Here is a 22256-nt window from a genome sequence, read left to right as displayed (position 1 = left end):
AGGCGGGGTACACCCTGGACAGTTCGCCAGTCCATCGCAGGGCCACACACACACACAGATAGAGACAAACAACCATTCACTCTCACACTCACTCCTATGGTCAATTTAGAGTGTCCAATTTACCTAATCCCCACATTGCATGTTTTTGGACTGTGGGAGGAAGCCAGAGAACCCGGAGAGAACCCACGCACACACGGGGAGAACATGCAAACTCCATGCAGAAAGGCCCTTGTTCCAACCGGGGCTCGAACCCGGGTCTTCTCGCTGCAAGGCGAGAGTGCTAACCACTACAACACCGTGTGGCCCCTGATTTGCTGTATATTTCACAATTCTTCCTCCCTGAAAGTGTTCATTCTCACATGACACATCATGATTTCACATGATGTCAAATGCGCTTTCAGTCATCAAAAATGTGTTTAATGTAAAATCCTAATAGTAATAATAGTATGAAACCAATATTCTCTAGTTTGTCTGTCTTTCCTCTTTTGCTAGAAAACCCCGGGATTTATTAATATCTGTAATAATGAAAATAGGCTGTCACACAAGTCAGATTCAGCTCCATCATAGTTTCTAGTTCCTGATTTTTCTTTGCCAGTGAAAAAAAACCATCACGATGATATCAAATTTCCCCCCCAGTGCAAAAAACCCACTGTGGAACTTCATTTCACTTCACTTTCACCTGACAACATAAAAAGTTCCCTTTAAAGTTCCACGTAATGTTGAACTTTAAAGGCCGTGATCGAGGTGAAACTGAAATCCTATCAGCTTTAGTCTCACTGACTTCAATTTGAATATGAAAGTGTTTAAATAGAAAGTCAGACGCCGGTGACATTTGCATATTTGTTTTTTTTACATTGTCGGCCTTCATGGAAATGTGTCGTGTTTTTTTTTTTCTTCCTGCGCTGAAAATAAATCAATTTACAGATGACTCAGCGGTAAAGATTTAACATGGACCAAAAATAGAAAATAAACAAAAGTAAATAAATTAAACTAGATAAAGCACTTACTTCCCACAGTGTCAGTACACTCACTCAACACCGAAATATGAAAGACTCTTCCTTCATTCATAACATACATCCCCAGAAATTATAATCCTAATCCACCCTTTACTTTTTCAGTTATGGACACCAGCTGGACACTAAATCCTTAAATACCTACTCCTCAAATATACTAACACTGAAAAATATTGTCTTTGTGTCTTTGTTGATGACCTATATAGTCCTTTAAATACAATATGATAAGATATAACCCCACATGCACTTGTACATCATGTAATCTAATCTAATAGGGGAAAAATGTATGTGAAAATCACCATAGAATTTCACTGATTGACCCAAAGTTGGAAATATAGATCTTTTCAGTGTTAATTCAGGGGTGTCCAAATGTGATAATGTAAAGATTTCTGTGACCTCTTTTACACACAAAAGCACTGTTTTATAATTTTCATTTTCCTTGTCACAATTATCATATTAGATTTGGAAATGTAACCCAAACTAGGCCACGCACGCAGGAGTGAACAAATGAAACAATCCTGCATTACTTTCACATCTGCAGTCAGATATCATAATAACATAATAAGAAAACAGGGGGTGACACGTGAGTCAGGCCCATTTTCTGCCCCAGTATAAAACTGAAGCTGCAGGCAGACCGGACTCTTTTCGGAATTATTACGGTACGATATGATACGAGAAGAGACGATATGAAAATGTTTACTTGTAGCGTAGTGAGGTATTTGTATTACCTTACTAGTACGACTAGTAGGCTAAAAAAGTACCTTACGAGTACTACATTTTTTCCCTTACTAGTAAGTACTAGAAACATGTAAAACACTCTTACTAGTAGGCCTACTACTAGTGAAGCAAAGAAAACAGAGTAGTACTACTAGTGGACCTTTTGACCCATGCTAGTCCTACTAGTAGGATCAAAAAACGCTTTACTAGTACAACTAGTTGATATGTTGGTGAACATTATGTAGGAGTAAGGTAAAAAAAAAAACTCACTAGTAGTACTAGTAAGGTAAAACACACATTGCTTATACTACTAGTGGACATTGTGGCACTAACTAGTAGTATTAGTGAGGTAAAAATGCCTTACATCACTGCCACTGGTAACACGGGTAAGAAAAAAAAATGAAACCGAAAGAGTCAGTGACAAACTGTATGTTTCGTTACTGTAACAGGTTTATTAGGTGCAGCACTTTCACACATGAATTAATAAATAAACAAATGAACAGATCAACGAATAAATTAATAAATAAATACAAATGTAAATAAATAATAAATAATAAATAAATATGTTTTAAATAGGCTACGTCCACCGCACCGTCATCAGTGCTGTGACGATAACACGCACATAATTCACACACACAGGTAATAAATACACAGCGATTCAGCTTTAAACCAGCAACCTTGACACAAGTTGCTCATTGCAGCCACTTAACAGTTGAGCATTAAGTTAAGTGTACAGTAGTTTAGTGCAGTTTATGTCAGTGAACGTGGAGCCGCCATGAATCCCCCCCAACAGCTCTGCTTCAAGTCCAGTCTCATCTCCTCCAGTCCTCACAGAGCAAACACACCAAAGAAGTTCTTCCCTGATTCCTCCGCCAGGTCGGGCAGCATCCTCTCCTCCATCACTGTCCGCAGCCTGTCCCCTTTCATCAGGTTAAACACAGCTCCCATGTACACAGCGGTGTACCAGGTGCCCTCATCGCGGCCCGCTGTCTTCTGACAGGCCGTGCGAGCAGAGTGCAGGATGGTCCTGTAGTCGTCTCCAGAGGAGCGGGACCAGCGCTGCACAGTGTGGCTCAGGTGGACCATGGCGTTTGGGTCAGTGTCGGCGTCGCCGCTGGTACAGTTGACCTCGAAAGACACTTGGCTGTAAACGAAGTAGAGGCCGCTCTGTGGGATGACGATCTCGTTGTTGTTGAGCCTCAGTCCTCCCTGAGAGTGGGACTGATCCACCTCGTTCTTCCACTCCACAGCGGTCTTCCTCTCAGGGTTGTATTCACCTGTTGAAGAGCACAGAGGACATGAGGTCAGAGGCAAGGTCATCATATAAAACTAACTCAAATTGGAGCCAAAATGTGCTTCGTTTTCCTCTGAATCAAACCTTCTATGGTTTTGTTTTTTTAAATTGTGCTCATGTTTTTCCTCAGATTGAGAGATTTTACACTAATAAAAAACCTTAATCACTAAAAAACACTAATAAAAACTAAACTAAAAAAACTAGCAAACCGGCTCTCTAACTAATGAAAAATCCTAAACTCTTATGACCTTGCTTAAAGGTCAGTGTGAAATCTCTCAATATAAGAATGGAACAAATATGGTTACGCAAAGCTTTCATCGGGTGACGGAGGATGTTGTATAAAAAAACATTCATTCAGGAGGTCAAAAAATAGAGAAATACTGTGAAACCATTTCTCCTTTTCCTGTTCCTGTTCTTAACAACTGCTTCAGGCATCCACAGTAATCAACACTTCTCTTTATTGTAAATAAATGAATAAATGTGTGCAGCAGCTATGTTTCAAACACTATTAACCCTAACATGAATCTTCAGTAAAACGGCCTCAGAACCTCCTTAAACACTCGATTTCAGAATCACCAGCTTAACGAAACCAAATGTGTGATGGTTTAAAAATATCCACAGCAACAGCAAGCTGCAGCATTATTTGAATACATGTTTAACTCTGGGCCTTACCTTCCAAATGAATGGCTGCTCTCACGTTTGAAATTTGCCTCAACGTGTGATGAAAATCTGTCAGGAGGAGAAAACAGGTTTATTTAAAAAAAACAAGGGCAAGTCACAACAGATTGACTATTTCACCACCGCCATGAAAACACATATCCCAAATAGAAGCATCAGACTATCAGAATATTGGGGACTTTTCTCACCGGAAGTGTCTTCGTCGTGTCCTGAGCTCTGTTTTCGAGAAGAGGAGAGGCACAAAGAGACAAAGTTACACACTGACATGAGGTGAGGCGAGGTGTTGTTGTTTTTTAAATGGCTCCTGATTGATTCACTGACTCACCTGATGATGCATGTGGAAGACGAGGACAAAGGCAGCAGCAGCAGCCGCCAGGCACAGTGCGAACGGCAGCACCACTGTGGTTAACTTTGAGCTGTGGGAGGCCTGTTTCCTGGCCTCTGTATCGAGCGTGGCATCCAGCTGTACTTTACATTCATCTGCCATTTTTTATGTTATTTATTTTAATGTGTTCCTGAGAGCGCTCTTTCTTCTTCTGCTTCTTCTTCTTCTTCTGTGCGTCCACTCTGATCTGTGGAGTAAAACTCAGTGACCGGCTCTTTTTAAAAAGAGTTTCTTCCTGAAGGGGGAAACTCCAGTGATGTCACTCACCATGAGTGGAGATTTGACGAGGAAGAGAGACCCAGAAAGCTGGTGAGGATGTTACACACAAACACACACACACACACACACACACACACACACATACTCCTACACACATGACATCTATGACTCTGTTATCCCAACACAACTGCACAGAAACCCCTTTCACACCTCAGCGTGCTCACACCCGCAAGACAGGTCCAGTGATACTCACAGAAAGTTATTAGCAGGAAACACAAAGGGTTTTAAAAACATAAAAAAACACACACATTCACATATAGTGGCGACATCCTCGTTTATTGCCGAGCGCTTACGCACGTTGTGGTGAGACGGTCACCTCTTTGTAGGTCAAATAAATGGAAAATGTGTCAAAAAAAAAGTGTGGGTGAAAAGGTCGCCCACACCATTTACTTATTCATCAATGCATCGCCCAGTATTGCCCAAAAGAATTTTTGCAAAACAAAGTGAGCGATTAACTGTGTATTATTTCACTTCCCCTTTTGTCTAAATATAGACAAATGGTTTTAAACGGGGGGAAGTTTTGCAAGAAGAAGAAGAAGAGAATTGTGGATGAAATTCTCTGGGTTTTATATGCGAATGTGGTGATGAGAGTTTAGGATTTTCGTTTTAATTGTTAAGAGGGAAAGTGAGAACCTTTGGAGAGGTTTATGCTCTCTGAGTGCTTTCTCTGGTATTTCCAAATAATAATGGAAGAGGAAATCTAACCTTGAGGCCAATTCAAGAGCTATTTTTGACTCTTTTAACTAGGAATTAATAGCAGCTACACGGCCATGATATGTTAAAATTAAAGTCATAAATCATAAATCATATCAGCTTTGAAATGATGTGCAGTACGAAGTGAGATGATTAAGAGTGAGTGTGTATGTTTCATGTCTGATAGCAGGTGGGAGTTTGTCTGAGTGTCTGAGTGAGTAAGTAACGGGTTAAAGATCCAGCTTCATTTATAAAAGCACTTTAAAAACAACAACAACAGGTCAAAGTGCTGTACGTCAGAGATGAATAAAATATAAAAACATAGGCCCTAATAGACCCAAGAACAAACAGTAAAACACAATAAAACAATAAAATACTCCAGGAAATCTAAAAACACAAATAAGTCGTACAATAAAACTACAAACAAGTTAAAGCCAACGTCTCATGCAGGGTTGAAAGCCAGAGGGTAAAAATGGGTTTAAAGATGAATGACTATGAGAATATAGTGTTTGTTGATACACTATAAATCAGCTTGAATGGAAAAAGAAAGATTGTTAAAAAAGTGAATGATCTTAAGTGGCCTGACTGCAGCACTTCAAAATGTCACTTTGGGACAAATTGTCTGTTTTTTTTATCTCACACCATCACTTCAGTTCCTGTGTTAGTTGACGTTATGGTTGTAGATTAAGGTCAGATTAAGGTTTTGGAGGACCACGCTCGTCATGAAATGACAGCACACATTAACAACCGCATGTTATCAGTTATCTGTGGCATCCTTCCTACTCAAACTCAGATATTTTGGGTGTAGTGTGGTATTCATTCAGGCATCGCATGAGATCACTGATCTCTGAGTCCAGATAAAAATGAGTCTGTGTTGCATCCTGAATTGGTCACAATGTGTTTAGTGTTTATTTCTTTTGACCACAAGATTTAAAAAGCTAGGTAGGTGGGTAGCTAGGTAAATAGGTAGATAGCTAGCTCGCTAGGTAGGTGGGTAGCTAGGTAAATAGGTAGATAGCTAGCTCGCTAGGTAGGTGGGTAGCTAGGTAAATAGGTAGATAGCTAGCTCGCTAGGTAGGTGGGTAGCTAGGTAAATAGGTAGATAGCTAGCTCGCTAGGTAGGTGGGTAGCTAGGTAGCTATCTAACTATCTACCTATTTACCTAGCTAACTATCTAACCATAGATATATACGAAGGCTAGATGTCTTATGGCAGAGTGTTGAACGTCTGCACAGGGCGGCCATCTTGCCACAGTCAGCTCAAAAGTTATGTGTCACATAACTTTTTAAATAACCATAACTTGCTCAATTCTCTACCGACTTTCAAACGGTTTGGTTTGTTATAAAGGTCAGAGATATAGTTTTTATGACTTATTATGACTGCATATTTATAAATGTATTTATAAGTTTACATATTTATAAATATACAGTGTCACCTTAACCTTAACCATCACAACTAAGTGCCTTACCCCATCCCTTACCTTAACCCTAATCTAAAACCAATTCTAACCCTTACCTTAAAACAAGGTCTTAAGACCCCAAAAGCCTTTTAAAGATGAGGACCAGCCAAAATGTCCTCACTTGGGTCCTCATAAAGCTGCAAATACAAGAACACACACAAATGTGTCTTTATCTTTTAGTGAGGAAACATTATAGACACAATGTATTCCCTAGCTCTTTACCTTAACCTTAACTATCACAACTAAGTGCCTTACCCTAACCCTTAACCTAACTCCAATCGAAAACCAGGTTTTAACCCTGAAAAAGCCCTTTAAAGGTCTAGCTATCTGTCTGTCTGTCTGTCTGTCTATCTATCTATCTATCTATCTATCTATCTATCTATCTATCTATCTATCTATCTATCTAACTTAACTTAACTTAACTCAACTCATTCAGTGAGAGGAATGACTAAACTTTCTTTTCCAGTGAGGGTAACTTCAGTAGGTGGGGATTACACCTATTGCAACTAAACAGGAAGGATGTGGAAATGTTTTTTTTTTTTTTTTTTTTTTTAATGTGATACACAACCCACACATTCAGTACATGTCACTCAGTTTTTGCATCTCATGTTGCATCACAGTGTGAAAACTGTAGAAGACTCACACATACCATACCATCACACACACTGAGGTACATTATTGTCCTCGTCAGGTGTCTTTGTGTGTATAATCTGTGACGTATAATCTGTCAGTGTGTGTTGTAAACCACAAGGAAGGTGAAGGCAGAGGCGTTTTCTTACACCTGGAACATGCAACTTTAGAGGAGTGTCTCTCTGTGCCAACCACATGAAAGGATGATGACTACAGGTTTCATCTCCAGGTTTCAGGGTTTTGTTGGTTTATTTTCAATGAAGGGAGAACAGCAATGTTAAGGGAGAACAGCAATCGGGGGAAACCCCACATTTTTCCCGTTTTGGTTCAAATGTTTTTCTAAACCCTGTGATTTGAAATAATCTTGACAGGACAATAATATCAATTTTGTTATATATTCACTGAATTCATAGCAATCTATAGTGGTTTTCTAGCACCTCACAGTACAGATTTTTTGTTATTCATCCATTCTCACATCTACAATATGGACCACTTTTTCTAACACACATCGTGAACACACACACACAAGGTCATCAGGGTCATCAGGGTTTTTTCTATAATAATGTAAAATGTGTCCATACTGAAGGTCAAGGTCAACCTAAACATGACTGCAGTGTAACTCGAGAAAAGGTTCGTTTTTGGGCTGTAATTTGAGTGGATTTGGAGAGGACACATAGCACAGGTAAAGACAGGACTTGCAGAAAAGACAGATTTAAACCACATTTTCTGTCAAAGAGAGAAAAACTGTTGTTTTAATACTTTCTATTAGTAAGTTTAAAAATGTTATGCTTTTTACTTTGGTGTTAAATATCTTTGTCTGGATTTAACCTCAGTAACTGGAAGTGCAAACCAGTATTAACATTTTTACAAATCTTGAGACACATTTATTTACATATTCCAAAACCACATTTACAAAATGCAAAACACTTATTTTTGTAAAGGTTTTTCGCATTTTGACAGACAGACAGACAGACGACTTTATTAATCCCTTTGGGAGGTTCCCTCGGGGAAATTAACATTTTGTACATTTGTTTAGGAAAATGTAAATTTGTTTCAACTTTTATAAATTTGAATCAGTATTTTTTAAAGTGTTTAGCATTTTGTAAATTTGTTTCTGTATTTGTAAAAGTGTTTCAGAAAATGTAAATTTGTTTCTGTATTTTTAAAAGTGTAGCATTTTGTAAATTTGTTTCGGTATTTGTAAAAGTGTTTAGCATTTTGTAAATTTGTCTTTGTATTTTTATAAGTGTTTTGCTTTTTGTACATTTTTAGAAAATGTAAATTAGTTTCAACTTTTGATAATTTATTTCAGTATTTGTAAAAGTTTTTTACATTTTGTAAATTTATTTTGAAAATATAAATGTGTCTCAAGCATTTCTGAAAACATTTCTGTCCTCTGGGGGGGGGGGGGGGGGGGGGGGGCATGACAGAAAATACCATTGCCATAGATAAACATCTCATGATTGTCCTGCTTGCTCCGCCGCTACAGTAGATGGCGCTATGCTCCTTTAGCAGTGTTTTATCGTACTTCAATTCAACAAAAAAAAAAAGGAAAACCCGGAAAAAGCCTATGTAAAAACAAACACGTCACGGTGTATTGCTAGGCAGGGAGTGACAACAGTGGAGACACAATGGAACTTCAGTGAGAATTTTAAATAATTATTATATATCATCTCCACGTAGCGTCATTCAGAGTCAAGGGCTGTGGAGATGTTGATACTGTGCTCGGGTCGCTAGCATCTACAGCTACGTGTCGTTTGTGCGGGAATTAATCCGCTTGTTGAGGAGGAAAATAATAATAACGTTAACTAAACAAAAGAAGCTGCTTCTTCTTCCTCTGCTACTGTACACCTGCTTGTGTTTACCCTCGTACGTACATTACCTGCAACAACTCACCCGACTCACAGCTATTATTATTATTATGGAGTTTTCTTTTGATATTAACCACTTATTCCCCGAGAGGGTCTCCATCTTGGACCATTCTCTTGTTGCAGAAAATCGTAAATCAGCAGGAAGGTAAGTTAGAGAATAAGAGTTAACCTAACCTTTTTTCTTACACATGTACAAACAGAGGACCCTCATCGCTACCCTACTTATCTTTACCGACAGTTAAAATTAAATAAACTTAATTAAAATTGTACATGTACGTATTTAATTTAATTGGTACGTGTTGAAAAATTACTGACTTCTGAGATTAAAGTCTGTTTTCTGAGGGAAAAAGTCAGAGTTCTGAGATTGAATCAGATTTCTGAGGGCAAAAGTCAGATTTCTGAGATTTAAATCAGATTTCTGAGAAAATAAAATCAGATTTCTGAGAAAATAAAATCAGATTTCTGAGAAAAAGAATTCTGAGATTAAATACTTTTTTCCTCTGAATTCTCACTTAAATCTCAACATTATGACTTTTTTCCCCTCAAAAATCTGACTTATTTTATTATAATTTTTATTTTGTTTCCCAAAAACATTTCACATATGAGGCCCTATAATCCTCTTCCGCACATTGGAGAGGGAAAAGCCAAAAGGAGGAAAAATATTCAATGTAAAAATAAAACGCAATAGTAACATGGAACACTGGACTGTTCAGGGTTCCATAATGAACTCTTTAATATGTACAGTAAAATCTGGGGATATGAGTGCAAAGTATCAGATGAGTTTTCCCTTGAACAAATTCCTCTGTATTATGATTTAATGTCACAAACATACAATAGCACTGAGACTCTCAATTCCCTTGTTACATTCAGGACACTTTTGCCATCAGCTTATTTATTTGACTTTGTACTGCTGTGAATAAGACTTAGATTTAGTCATCTGTCATCTTAGCGTTATTGATACTGTGGGTGTTCACGTCTGGACAGGTCCTCATTCTTGCTGAAGAGACAATATAGTAGGTTTCTTTTGAAAGACAACCCATTTTCTCTATGTTTTTCCACACAAGAAGGAACTGAATGTTGAATCATCTATATCTTCTACCCCCAGAGGAATCACTTACAGACCACAAACCTCGACCAGGGCCATTTATTCACAATCGTTTCAAGGAAGAACAATCATTCAAATCTGTCTTTCACAGAGGTTTTTGTTTTTTTCATATCACCACTGAGAGAAAAGATAACAGCTGCCCTAATCTAAACATGGTTTTCCGTCCTGTGGTCATCTTTGCAGGCCGGATCTTTTGGTTCATGTTGCCACAGTCATTGATGAAATGGGGAGAGCCTCAGCAAAGGTGATGCCTTTGTAAATGATATAATTTTTTACAGATATGTTTACAGAATACACAGAATGTGAGAAAGCAGTGACTGCTCATGTTTTTTCTTACTCGGAGCTTGGATGCAATTTGATGCCCATGTATGAGTTTTTGTTATTGTACCAATAGTTGTAAAGTTGTAAATGCAACAGACAACACAAGCCTTTATGTTTTTTAATGTGCTCACTGACAGTGTGGTTACCTGCTTTTCTCCACAGGCTCAACAGCTCCCTGCGCCAATAACAAGTGCTTCCAAACTGCAATCCCAGAGACATCATCTGTACCTTTTGAAGGACAGGGAGGGCAACGGGTACATCACACACACACAAACCCCCGGTTTCCATGACTTCAGAGGACATTGCATTGACTTTCATTCATTTCCTGGAGACTTACTCTTACCTTAACCATAATTACTACTGGCCTAATCCTAATCCTAACCTTCTTCAAGACAAGTCCCCATAATGTGACTGTGTAAACAGATTTAGTTCCCCACAACATTAGTAACACCTGTTCACACATACATGAGGTGAGGTTCTGCTTCATTAGGACAAGGTTCGAGTTTATGTCAGAAAAGGTCCACACAAAGAGTACACACACAAACCAATCTAAAAGTCATGCATTAAACAGCTTATCTTGGCTAATGAACACTGTTTTTAACATCTTTGAGAAATATTGACTTGAGTTTTCAGGTCTTGTACTTGTGTAAGGCGCCCTCACAGCTTCTTGGCTTTCCTAAAGCTTTGTGTTCAAAATTCCACTGGTTGATATGATATGTGATATGATAATGACGGAAAAACTGACATTTGCTCTGAGACTTAAGTCAGACATGTTTGATAAGCGTTGGAAAGAAGGTGTTGACTCTGTCCTACCATATAGATTAGATTTCAGGTGACTGTACTGTCAATGAAATGACTGTTCATTTGTTTTTCCTATGTGTTTTTGCTGGTTTAAAAACTAAAGTTAGTCATTTTATAAGATGTCTTGTACCTGCTGATTTGTGAGATTAGTGAAAAGAGCCGGAACCACATTCATAAATGTAGATTGTTATTTTTAATTGTACACACTTTAAACTCCTCTCTGTCACTTACAGGGGTCACGGTGTGGTCGTGGGATTTCTGAAGGTTGGCTGCAAGAAGTTATTTCTGCTTGTGAGTCACCTAATTTTCTGACCTAATCGTGAATTCCACACGTTACATCAGTGGTTCTCTATTATTTTTTGTCATGCCCCCCCCAGAGGACAGAAATGTTTTCACGCCGAAATACTATTGAGAACCTGATCATTTTTATTCATTTATCTGAATAAACCACTGTATGAGTTGTTTATTCATATAGTTATTTCAAATAGTGTTTATTCAAATAGTGTATACTAATACTATTTGAGAAGTACTGCGTTGCATTAATAATGATGTGTTTGAACTTTACTGGCTGCACAGATTTGCTTTTGTTATTGTTGCTGTTGCGTCCCCCTGCAGGACAGACAGGGTGCGCATATAGAGGCAGAGCCACTGTGCGTCTTGGATTTCTACGTAGCAGAAAACGTTCAGCGACACGGCTACGGATTGGAGCTGTTTAATTTCATGTTGCAGGTGAGTCATTTCTCTCTGTGGGCAAAATTACTCTGTTTTCAAAAAGCCACAACCTTAAGATTCAAGATTCCAGACATTTCTTGTCATATAAAATTAAATTCTTACTTTCCCTTTACACAACTAAAATAAACAACTAAACAAAGGTAAAATAAAATAATAAACTTGGCTCTAAGCATAGAAAATAAATGTGTTCAAATGTCCAAATTTGAAAAATGTCCAGGTCAAGTTATTGGCTGGTGGCCTGTGGACAGAAACTATTCAAACCAGTTTTAAAGTTGTGGCTGATCAGTGTACGTGTTGTTTATTTATTAGTGACTGCATGTGTTTGTCTTTCTCTTTTTCCACAGCACAAGGGTGTAGAGCCAGTGCTGATGGCTTATGACAGGCCGTCACCTAAATTCCTGTCATTTTTGGGAAAGCATTACTGCTTGACGCAAAGTGTTCCACAGGTACAGTCTTCAATTTCCCGTCTTACTTTCTAGTTCTTACACGTAATGACGTGCTTTAATTATGATGTTTATATTGGTTTTAAAGTCGGTCCTTCAGCCAAACGTGCTTCAGATATTACACTATATTACAGATGTGATAAATCAGCTGCTGCTGCTTTGTCATACCTACGTTAATATGTCTCAGTGGTTATGTTTTCTTTATAACTGAAGAAAAGCATTACTTTCCATAGACATTGTGTTCTTGTGAGCCCGAGGATTCTGCACAGTATCAGAACTGTTCCCGGGACTCTGGTTAGATCTAAGTTTTTGATCCTAAAATGAGCCGGAGCAACTCACAGCACCAAATGCTCCAATTACCGCTGGGTGATATAACCAGATTAGAGCTGCAACTAACGATTATTTTCACAATCAATTCATCGTTTGGTCCATAAAATGTCAGAAAACGTTAAAAAACACACGAGGACTAATGTCTGGGCCATAAAGGATGTGAAAGCAGCACAACATCTGCTTCATGGAAACACCTTGCTTTTGCGTTTTGGTCACTGATGTAATCAGGTTAGACGAGCCACACTGGCCACATGAATCGTGTATCCTGCGCTGCTCTTCTTCAGAATTTAACTCTCACCTATTTGGCACGTGTGGTTTCACTGTAGTGTAAGTGTTGTGAAAATGATTTTTGACCACAGTTTCAGTGTCGTACGAATATGCTCCAAACGCAACGCTCTCTCTGTTGAGCAGTTCAGTCTTTCACTTCCTCCCGATTCATTTTTAGGCCAAAAAATATGTTGTAATGTCCTTTGATTGTTGTAAAAAACACAGAACATGTTGAAATTTACATTTTGTCAATGGTGTTTTGTCTTATCTTGTTTTTCCTATATCCAGGTTAATAACTTTGTGGTGTTTGAAGGCTTCTTCCTCAACAGAACAGGTAACATTTTCATCTCATTGCTTTGCTTTTTATTGTTGTGAATGTAATATAAGTGTTTTTAACCATTTTTTTATTGAATTCAAGTATGTTTTCAGTTAAATGGCTTGTTTTGATTTCAGCTTCCAAACAAAGTTTTGCTTTTGGCACCTCAACATTATTTTATTTTTAATTTTTTAAGTGTGATATGTTTTTATTTCATTTCCTAAATCTTTCGTTTCACCAAATTCTCCCAGGCTCATGCTCCTCTTTCATGGATCAGGGGAAGTACAGCTTTTTGTAAGGGCTTTTCTTTACTTTTCTTTTCTCATGTCTCGCCAGCGTGTCATACACCTTCCTTTTCCCCTATATTTAAGTGTAGGCTATTTTATTTATAATGGTTTGTCTCATTTTCTTTTACCCTTTAAGTTCCTCTTTCCCATTACATGCATCTACTATCTACCTCATGGGCTACATTTATGTCATGAATTCATGACATTAAACCTACTTAAGTCTCTTAAGAGTCGAGCCACAACCTTTCCTCCTCAGAATCCCACAGATCACCCGACTGACTGTTTTGCTGATCCTTTAATGTCTCTAAATGTTTGTTTAAAGTCTGTGAGTGTTGCTTTGTGTCGCGCGTCGTCACCATAAATACGCCAAATAAAACCATCTGATGACTGTGGTCTCAGGAAGTAGTGTGAGTATTCTCACAATTGATTAATCTGTCGATTTTTAAGGTGTTTTATCCACAACATGCCAAATCTATTCAGTCCCAAATTGACTCTAACAGCTGAAAATGTGTAAAAGGGCGAATGTGACTTGTTGTGTAAGGCACTTAAGAGTTGTTAAGAGTAGAAAAACGCTGTATAAATAGAGTGTGTTTACATTAGTGCAGTACATTGGGCTGTTTTTACGTTTTTATAGCACAAAACACGAAGCGGTTTCCTCTTAGCAAACAGTAAAGGATAGTGTGTGCAGCTGAAAGTACAACGTCAGTCATACAACAACCCCACCCTTCAGACGGGCACACCCACCGTGCCATTATAGCTTTATAATAATTGTATACAATTCCACTGATAGAACAGGCTGTAAGGAAAGCATAGACAGTGTAATTCTGATGAATCACAATTCTAGAAGAGGCTTGTGTTCCACTCTCCATATTCAAACGAGTACAGACCCATGTTTACTGTTGGTTTTTCATGTAATTTGTTTGTGATATCCATCCAAGCACTTGTGATGTTATCCTCCCCAGATTTCTAACTCAAATCCTCTTAGTTAGTTAGTCCACTTTTCCGTTTTGATTTGTCCAGTTTCGTTTTAGAGAGATATTCAGATATGCTCATGACACATAGTTCCGACTTTCAAGTTTTGGCAGAAATTGTGTGTCATTTGTGTGGTCGGGATTAGTCATATTACGATATTCACTATTGCTATCATTCTGTTGCTGGTCAAATATTGTAGAAAGAAAAACATCAACTCAATTTGGTCCCAAAACTTCCAAAATATCACATAAATGTACATCTGCCCCACTGCAGTGATCATGTGCGTTACATGTGACTTTATTTGAGATAGAAAATAATAAAGAAAGCAAAACAAAAGACTGTATCAGACCGTATCAGATATTGGTATTAATAGATACTTGTGTACTGTGTTCTCCTCCACAGCTGCCCAGCTGAGAAAGACTCCCCTAAAAAAGCCAGAAGGAGACATCAAACCCTACTCTATAACGGAGAGAGACGGTAAACTTTCATTCCACTCAGCCGTACACATGGACATATTGGCTGACAGCCATTTTCAGAGCAGTGGTTGAATTGACGTCTATAGCAGTCAGTGGCAGCCAATGAGTTAAATAAAGATACGTTAAAGGGCGGTTTCACCCATTTTTTCTCCCCACTTGGTCAAATGAAGAATAAACATAAAGTCACTATGATGCTGCTGTGTTTGTTTAATTCACATTCTATTACAGAGTCGGGTTAAAATTTTACCATTTTTACTCATAAAACTAGGTGTAAGGCAGTGTAGGGCTTTTATTTTCTTTGAAGGAAGTGACTTTGACGTTGACTTTTTGTCAATTCTATTCTTTCTTTCTTTTTGTCAATCCCAACATCCTCTGCTGTTGTGGGAACGAGACGTGTATCTCAGATCCACTGTCTGACAATTGAATAACACGAGATAATAACACATTTATCTCTGGAAATTAGTAAAAAAAAGCCGCTACATTTTAGTTTGGAGTGGCAGACACAATAATTAATAATTAATTACAATAATTAATAAAATAATTAAAAATATTGACGCTGTTACCCATATTTGTTGCCTGATTGGTTCTTATTGACCATGACTTGACCGTTGGCTGTGAACAAAACGCTCTATTATTTTTTATTACGTTCGTCCATTGCTTCTCATTACTAGTACTTTCTTAACCTGAGCAAACAATTGCAATAAATAATCAATCTACTGTGTGTTTTTCATGTTTGCTCGTATGGACACAGATTACTTCTGATTAGGAGCTGAAATGATTGTCTGGTCGCAGATAGTTTTGTTGTTTGAAAAAGCGGTTTTACCTTAGAGTTTATGAAGGTCGCCTAAAAACAGAAGTGCTTTACTGTTGCAGTGGTACATCAGGAGCAGAGGGTTCTTCCTTGGCCGTTTGTTCCTCAGTCGCCCCAGCGGTTGGTATCCTCCCAGTGCTCCCGCTCCCACAGCGTGGGATCTTCCCCCAGCAGGGCACCTCCTCGAGTCAATCAAGTTTCTGCTCTTGGGGTCAACAGGGACCAGAGCCCGCAGTCCCCGCTCATCGAGCGCTGCAGGGTAAGACGCACCAGGTAAGACGTGGCTCACATCCAGTTCTTTACGTGTATATAATGTCATTCTTGAAAAAATTATCATGAAGCTCGACTTTAAATCTGGAAATAAATCAATAATTTTGCACATGTTGATGCAAGTAGGCCACACGGTGGTGTAGTGGTTAGCACTCTCGCCTTGCAGCGAGAAGACCCGGGTTTGAGCCCCGGTTGGAACAAGGGCCTTTCTGCATGGAGTTTGCATGTTCTCCCCGTGTGTGCGTGGGTTCTCTCCGGGTACTCCGGCTTCCTCCCACAGTCCAAAAACATGCAATGTGGGGATAGGTAAATTGGACACTCCAAATTGACCATAGGAGTGAGTGTGAGAGTGAATGGTTGTTTGTCTCTATCTGTGTGTGGCCCTGCGATGGACTGGCGAACTGTCCAGGGTGTACCCCGCCTATCGCCCGATGTAGCTGAGATTGGCACAGCACCCCCCGCGACCCTCTGGTTGAGGATATAGCGGTAGATGATGATGATGTTGATGCAAGTCTGCTGAGATTTGTCAAACTGTAAAGTGTAATAGTTCATAGAAACAGTTAGTAAAATATTTCCATTACACCATTTCTTCTCTGATTTAGTTATTACACATGAGGACGGAATTTTTAGTTTTGAAAGTATTTCCCAAAACATAGCTTTTTCAAACATCCTAGTTTTATTTTGGATACTTCTATTATTTGACTTTGCACACAGAAATTAAATTATTCCACTAAAACCAACTCACTCCAGTTCTTGACACTTTGAAATGCCGTGATAACTTTGTAAATCCTTCTCCTGCATTGTGAACATCAACAATCCCTTTTCTCACCTTTGAACTGGTCTATTTTGTTTTGGGCATGATGCTTTCTAAAAAACTGTACAGTAAAAAGGCTTTTAATTTGAAATTTCACTAAAATTGTACAGTAAAAATGTCTGATTTGCAGTATGCCAGGTGACATTGATGTCCTGAACACAGCCTAGTCAGTCCTGGTCAGAACGTATGGAAATTCAAGTTGTATTACAGCTCAAATCAATTAAAAGAGCGAACATGGGACTTTTAATTTGAAAATTCTCTAAAATTGTACAATCATTTCTTTATGCAAAGTAAAATAATGTATCCAAAATAAAGGTTTGAAAAAAGCTGTTTTGAAAATGATTTGTGTTTAAAAACATTTTAAAAAATACTTTTAAAACAATTAGATTTTCATAGGGGGAATAATAATTTTGCCCTCAACTGTACATATATAATATTGTCGCTTTTCAGCGTTATAGGGCAGTTGACAGAGTTGCAGCGTCTTTAGAGCACACAGATATATTTAATGGAGACAGTTGCAATAATAAACACCATAAACATCCCAGTTTTCCTTACTCCTGGATAAAAGAAGGATCTGCATCATAGGCAAAATATTGCTCATTTCTTTGGGACTCGCCGCGGCAGTGACCTCTAGTTTACCTCTAGTTTACAGGTCTCTTACCGGCCGGCCTGTACTGTGGAGTTTCACACAGTAAAGCAATCTAGCAGAATTACATTAAACTAAGTTGGAAACTGGAAGGTTGGAGTGTGATGGGCCACGTGCTAGTGTTTGTCACATGTGTGCTAAATTCCTCTCAGTCACTTGATTAACAATAGCTTTTTTCCTGCCTGTTAACCCTTCTCAACCACCGCTCTTCTAACGGTCTATCTTTCTCTTTCTCTTTCTCTTCCTCCTTCCATTTTATTTTGTTCAATCATTCATTTCACCCAATTTATCTCCCCCTCCCCCCCATGTAATAAATTATGTCATTTCTTCATTGCACTGCCCTCATCACATGTTACATCACAGTTCTCCTAATAGATCTCAGCTGGACTTCCATTGACCAGCCTCTGACCGGCACCACAGGCTCTTTCTTCAAACAAACGGCTGTGGTGTCTTAGTTTGATAGGTAGCTCCGGGGTTTGTTTTTTCTGTGACATGGAAACACATGAGGAGAAGCTAAATAAATGCAGTCCACTGATCATGAAATCTCTGTCTTGTATCTGCTTTTTTTAATTAGAACCAATTAAACTGTGTGCCACAAGCTGTATGCCTATTGCCTTTTGTCATACTCATGTAAATACTACTGGTTAATGTAGATACATTCTCAGTTTCCTTGTCTTTTTTATGTTTGGTCTCATTCATACAGTCTGAATGCCTCTGGTCCTATTTTGTTTTGTTATTTTTGGTCTGTTTTTGTAACTGTGTCCTTTTTTTTCCCCCCACTTTCCCCCTCTTTTGTACTTACTACTGTCTTACCTAAATGTCCTTTTGGCTTGCATTACCTTTCCTGTCCTCTTCCTCCTTTCAATCCCACTTTCTTTTCATTTTTCTTTTCATCCTACTTCCTCGCTGTTGCCATCTCTCTCTCCGGCAGCCAACAGGGTCTGGTTGCCAGATGCAGCCTGTACAGTCGCCACTTAGACAGCAGAGGTGTTGGACTGCTGGACGGACAACTGCCAGGTAAGAGTTGAGAACAGCCTCACGGTTGGTGTAGTGGTTACCGGGTCTGGACTAGGCTCGAGACCCGGGATTAGGTGAATTGGACCCTCCAAATTGAGCATAAGTGTGAGAGTGAATGGTCGTTTTGGCCCTGTGATAGACTGGTGAACTGTCCAGGGTGTGACACCGCCTATCGCCCTATGTCAGCTGAGACATAGGGCGACCCTTATGTGGAGGATAAAGCGGTGGAAAATGGATAGATGGATTTAAGAACGTATTAGACTCCTACAAGGGAATCATACTGACGTTACTGTATCATTCACACTGAAAAGGATGCATGATTACATGCTATCTTTAGCTGGAATTGTGAAAATGCCGAACATTTGAGGGACGACGTCTTGTTTTGTGTTGAAAACACGACCGCAATACTGCAATACTGTCATAAAATAATCTTTGAATCGTGGAGAATCATAGGCCTTGTTTTCACAGCGCAGTCATTGCCTGTGAATTTATGATTGTACTGTACTGTATAACTCTTTGTGTTCTCATGCTGTTTACATTGTGTGTGTGTGTGTGCTTGATTTGGATGATCATGCCCTTTGCCACAGAGAGATTTATGACCGCGGTATCTGATCTGTAAAGTCAACTACAAGGTTTGCAGTCATGTGTGTTTTATTTACTTACTCACCAGAAGTCAACAGTTTTAAATCAAGTTTCGGCTTCATGTGCCGACAGGATCCCAGGGAGGTCGTCGATAGTCAGAAAAAAAAAAGCCGCCTGTTTGTTTTTCAAACACGTTTAATGTTTGACTAATCAGCCAGTGTTACACCCAGCTGACATTCTCTCATGTGAACACTTGTGCTATCTATAGAATGACTGCTCATTGGATCGTGTTTTGACTTTTTCTAACATAACAAAGACCAAAGTCCACAGCAGAGCGGAGTTGCTTTTCTGCGAGGCTAATCCAGCGCATGTCAGATTATACCACGTTGGTCTCGTAAATTGTACAGAGTTGAGAGAAGTGCATGAAGACAATGCTGCTCTTCTTCCTCATTAATATTTACTACGTATATTTCAAGAGACAGTTGCTCAGGAACGTGGTGACAGGACTCAAAACAACACACTGTCTAATTTAAACATGCAACATGTCAGTGCTAGACCTTCATATGGCAAAAATCACCTTGTACCCCCCCCCAGGTCCAATAATGGTGGAGGAGCAGTCACATGCACCGGGACACACAGACACTTACAGGTTGGGCGGTAGTCACACAACACAAAGAAGGTATTTACACAGTTGCACGAGATGCTTTTATTCACTTTAACTGTTCGTGGTCAGGGAGATGAACAAGCGTGACTGACAAACGAAACAAAGCGAAAATGTAGCGACTCAGACATTTTGGGCCCATACAGATTATAAACTCAAGTGATAATCTGAGCAGACTGCACTTTTAGGAAGTACAGTATGAGACAAAACATATTTTTAAACACTAAACCATGTAAACCCATTCTACTTTTTAAAAAAAGAAAGAAAGTTTTAAAATTCTCAACATATGTCAAGATAAACATTACCTGGCTGTATTTTTCAGCTTCAGGGGAATAATTGTGAGGTTACATGAGGACTTGACATATTTTCAGTAGGGTTAGGGTTAGGGTTATTTTCTATGACAGTAAACACTCAGATTTCACAGATAAGACGGCTGCCATTGGGGACAGGAGAAAAGAATGTGTTTAGTTTGATAAAATCTAAACCTGTTTTGAGTCTACAGTAAGTTTCTTCTCCCGTCTGCACCAAACTCCATAGAGAAAATCTGCAATTTTACATCACGGTAGACGGGAGTCTTTAATCCACTGTTGCTTGCATCAGTTAATTCAAATGTGTTATTTTGGGACCTGTGTGTTGTGAAATCCTGTCTTTAGATTCACCTAAAGTGGCTTAAACTTGGTGGATGAGGCAGCAGTCGACCAGCAGCTCATGTGTCTCTGCTGGGCTTAAAATGCTGATTTTCTCTATGGACTTTGGTGCATGAGTCAAAACTTTATACAACCACACTTCAAAAACTATTCCTTTAATCAATATAGTTACCATTCATCCAAATACATTTGTTTGCCTACAGTGACCTTATTCATGTGACCCTGCACTGTCCTCTGCGCAGGTTGCCGCCTCTTTTATTCCCACCTCTGTCGTCATCCAAGAAGGATGACACCTGCGGCGGCAGCAAGACCTCCTTGAAGGGCAGAGAGACACGTTTGCGTATAGATGCCGAAGCCTGCGCCGCCGCCGAGGCGACGTCGAGAGTGAAGTCACAAAGTCCACAGCGTTCAGCGGGTCGCACTTTGAACAATCAGAGACTTCTGCTGGAGAAGGAGAACGACACAGGCCCACACGGCTGGTCGTGGACGGTGGGAAAGAACTGCTACACTGCGCAGTGGGTGAAGCAGAAGCATGAATACAGGAGCACACGGCCGTGGTGATCACCAGGAAGACAAGTAATGATAATAAAAGACGTGGTTGAGCAATTCTAGATTCAGTGTTTGAGCAGGGAAACGTCTGAAAGCAGGGCACTGGGTCCCCAAGGACCAGGGTTGAGAAACCATGGACTAAGGAGATGAGAGTATGAGACTGAGGAGACAAGATAGAGGAAGGATTTTATACTTATATTATTTCACAGAAATGCTCAGTGTGACTTTCAGGAGCATTGATGCAGTGACTTCTTGGCAAAGCGCTCAGAGCTTTAACATTTTGAACCAAAAATGACGCCATTAGCGACTGATTGCAGCCAAAAATGTGGAGAGGTGTGATCACAGACCATCCTGCTGTTAAACCAGTCAGGTGTGTGATTGCCCCCCTCATAACAGCCCTCTTGTGGCCAGTTTGAGCAATTTATGGCTAAACTTCACATTTAGTCAGCATTTCTGCAAACTCTGAGAGAATTTACCCACAGTTCATGGTGTGTGGCGACTTACAATGGCCGTTGTTTAAAAGCAATTTAATCAGATAAAGGTTAGAATAAGCCACTACGTATATTCATCAACCTTTTTTTTGCATAATAACGTTGTTGCAGAAAATGGCACAGATGTCCTCGGCTCTCCTCGGCTTCATCATGAAGCACAAAGTGTTGTCCCATTTCTGCGGCCTCTTGCACTCATACACCGTGTCATTAAAGTCTGTGTGGGTTCAGGACTTAAGGGTTTAGGGTGCTCTCGGGGACTGGGATTACCCACAGTTCATTGTGTGCAATCTATGAGCATAGAAGCAGCGACTGACCCTGATGTTGACGTTACAAAAAAGTTTATAATGAAGAAAGAAAGTGCCGTTAACTTTATTAAATTTAAATAACCCCCCCCCCCACAGACACACACACATACACCGTGAACAGAGAGTAAACAACATAAAATTACAATTTACATTACATTTTACAAATAAGCTGCAGTTTCTGGCATGTTACGTGGCACATGAAGTGTTTTTCCGTTCCTGTTTATATGATTTTGAGTCCGTGCAGCCTCTCACACTCACACACTCAGCAGATGACGTCATCAACGGGCCGTGAGAGTTCGGGGGTTTAAGGGTTTGGAATCTCTTTCCCCTCAAAAAACCTCTCAAACCTTTTTTTCTGCTTATATTTGCTCTACCTACATTTGGTGTTCCCGAC

General features: G+C 39.4%; 2 protein-coding genes across 7 annotated transcripts; one reads left to right on the top strand and one right to left on the bottom strand.

Annotated features, from left to right (window-relative positions):
• Nucleotides 1-2200: 2200 nt before the first annotated feature.
• On the bottom strand, nt 2201-4329 carry tnfa (tumor necrosis factor a (TNF superfamily, member 2)). Its single transcript, XM_058618550.1, has 4 exons — nt 4028-4329; nt 3891-3918; nt 3697-3753; nt 2201-3007 (listed from the first exon to the last, which is right to left on the bottom strand). Exons 1-4 carry the CDS (start codon nt 4187-4189, stop codon nt 2559-2561), a joined length of 696 nt encoding a protein of 231 aa, XP_058474533.1. The 5' UTR covers nt 4190-4329; the 3' UTR covers nt 2201-2558.
• A 4459-nt stretch (nt 4330-8788) lies between these two features.
• On the top strand, nt 8789-21123 carry atat1 (alpha tubulin acetyltransferase 1). Of its 6 annotated transcripts, XM_058619148.1 has the most exons (14): nt 8790-9164; nt 10125-10217; nt 10308-10368; nt 10608-10699; nt 11480-11537; nt 11862-11975; nt 12323-12424; nt 13307-13352; nt 13586-13628; nt 14996-15070; nt 15943-16153; nt 18542-18627; nt 19804-19888; nt 20760-20896. In XM_058619148.1, exons 1-13 carry the CDS (start codon nt 9070-9072, stop codon nt 19868-19870), a joined length of 1143 nt encoding a protein of 380 aa, XP_058475131.1. In that variant the 5' UTR covers nt 8790-9069; the 3' UTR covers nt 19871-19888; nt 20760-20896. The 6 variants fall into 6 exon arrangements, with proteins under 6 accessions (XP_058475128.1, XP_058475131.1, XP_058475127.1 ...); XM_058619145.1 differs by lacking the exon at nt 19804-19888 and having other exon boundaries at nt 8789-9164; nt 20760-21123; XM_058619144.1 differs by lacking the exon at nt 13586-13628 and having other exon boundaries at nt 20760-21123.
• The last annotated feature ends 1133 nt before the right edge of the window (nt 21124-22256 follow it).

This window comes from Solea solea, chromosome 20 (assembly GCF_958295425.1).
Source record: "Solea solea chromosome 20, fSolSol10.1, whole genome shotgun sequence".
Taxonomy (NCBI): Eukaryota; Metazoa; Chordata; class Actinopteri; order Pleuronectiformes; family Soleidae; genus Solea; species Solea solea.
Note: the sequence above shows the minus strand (reverse complement) of the source record. Positions and strands in the feature narration are given on the sequence as shown.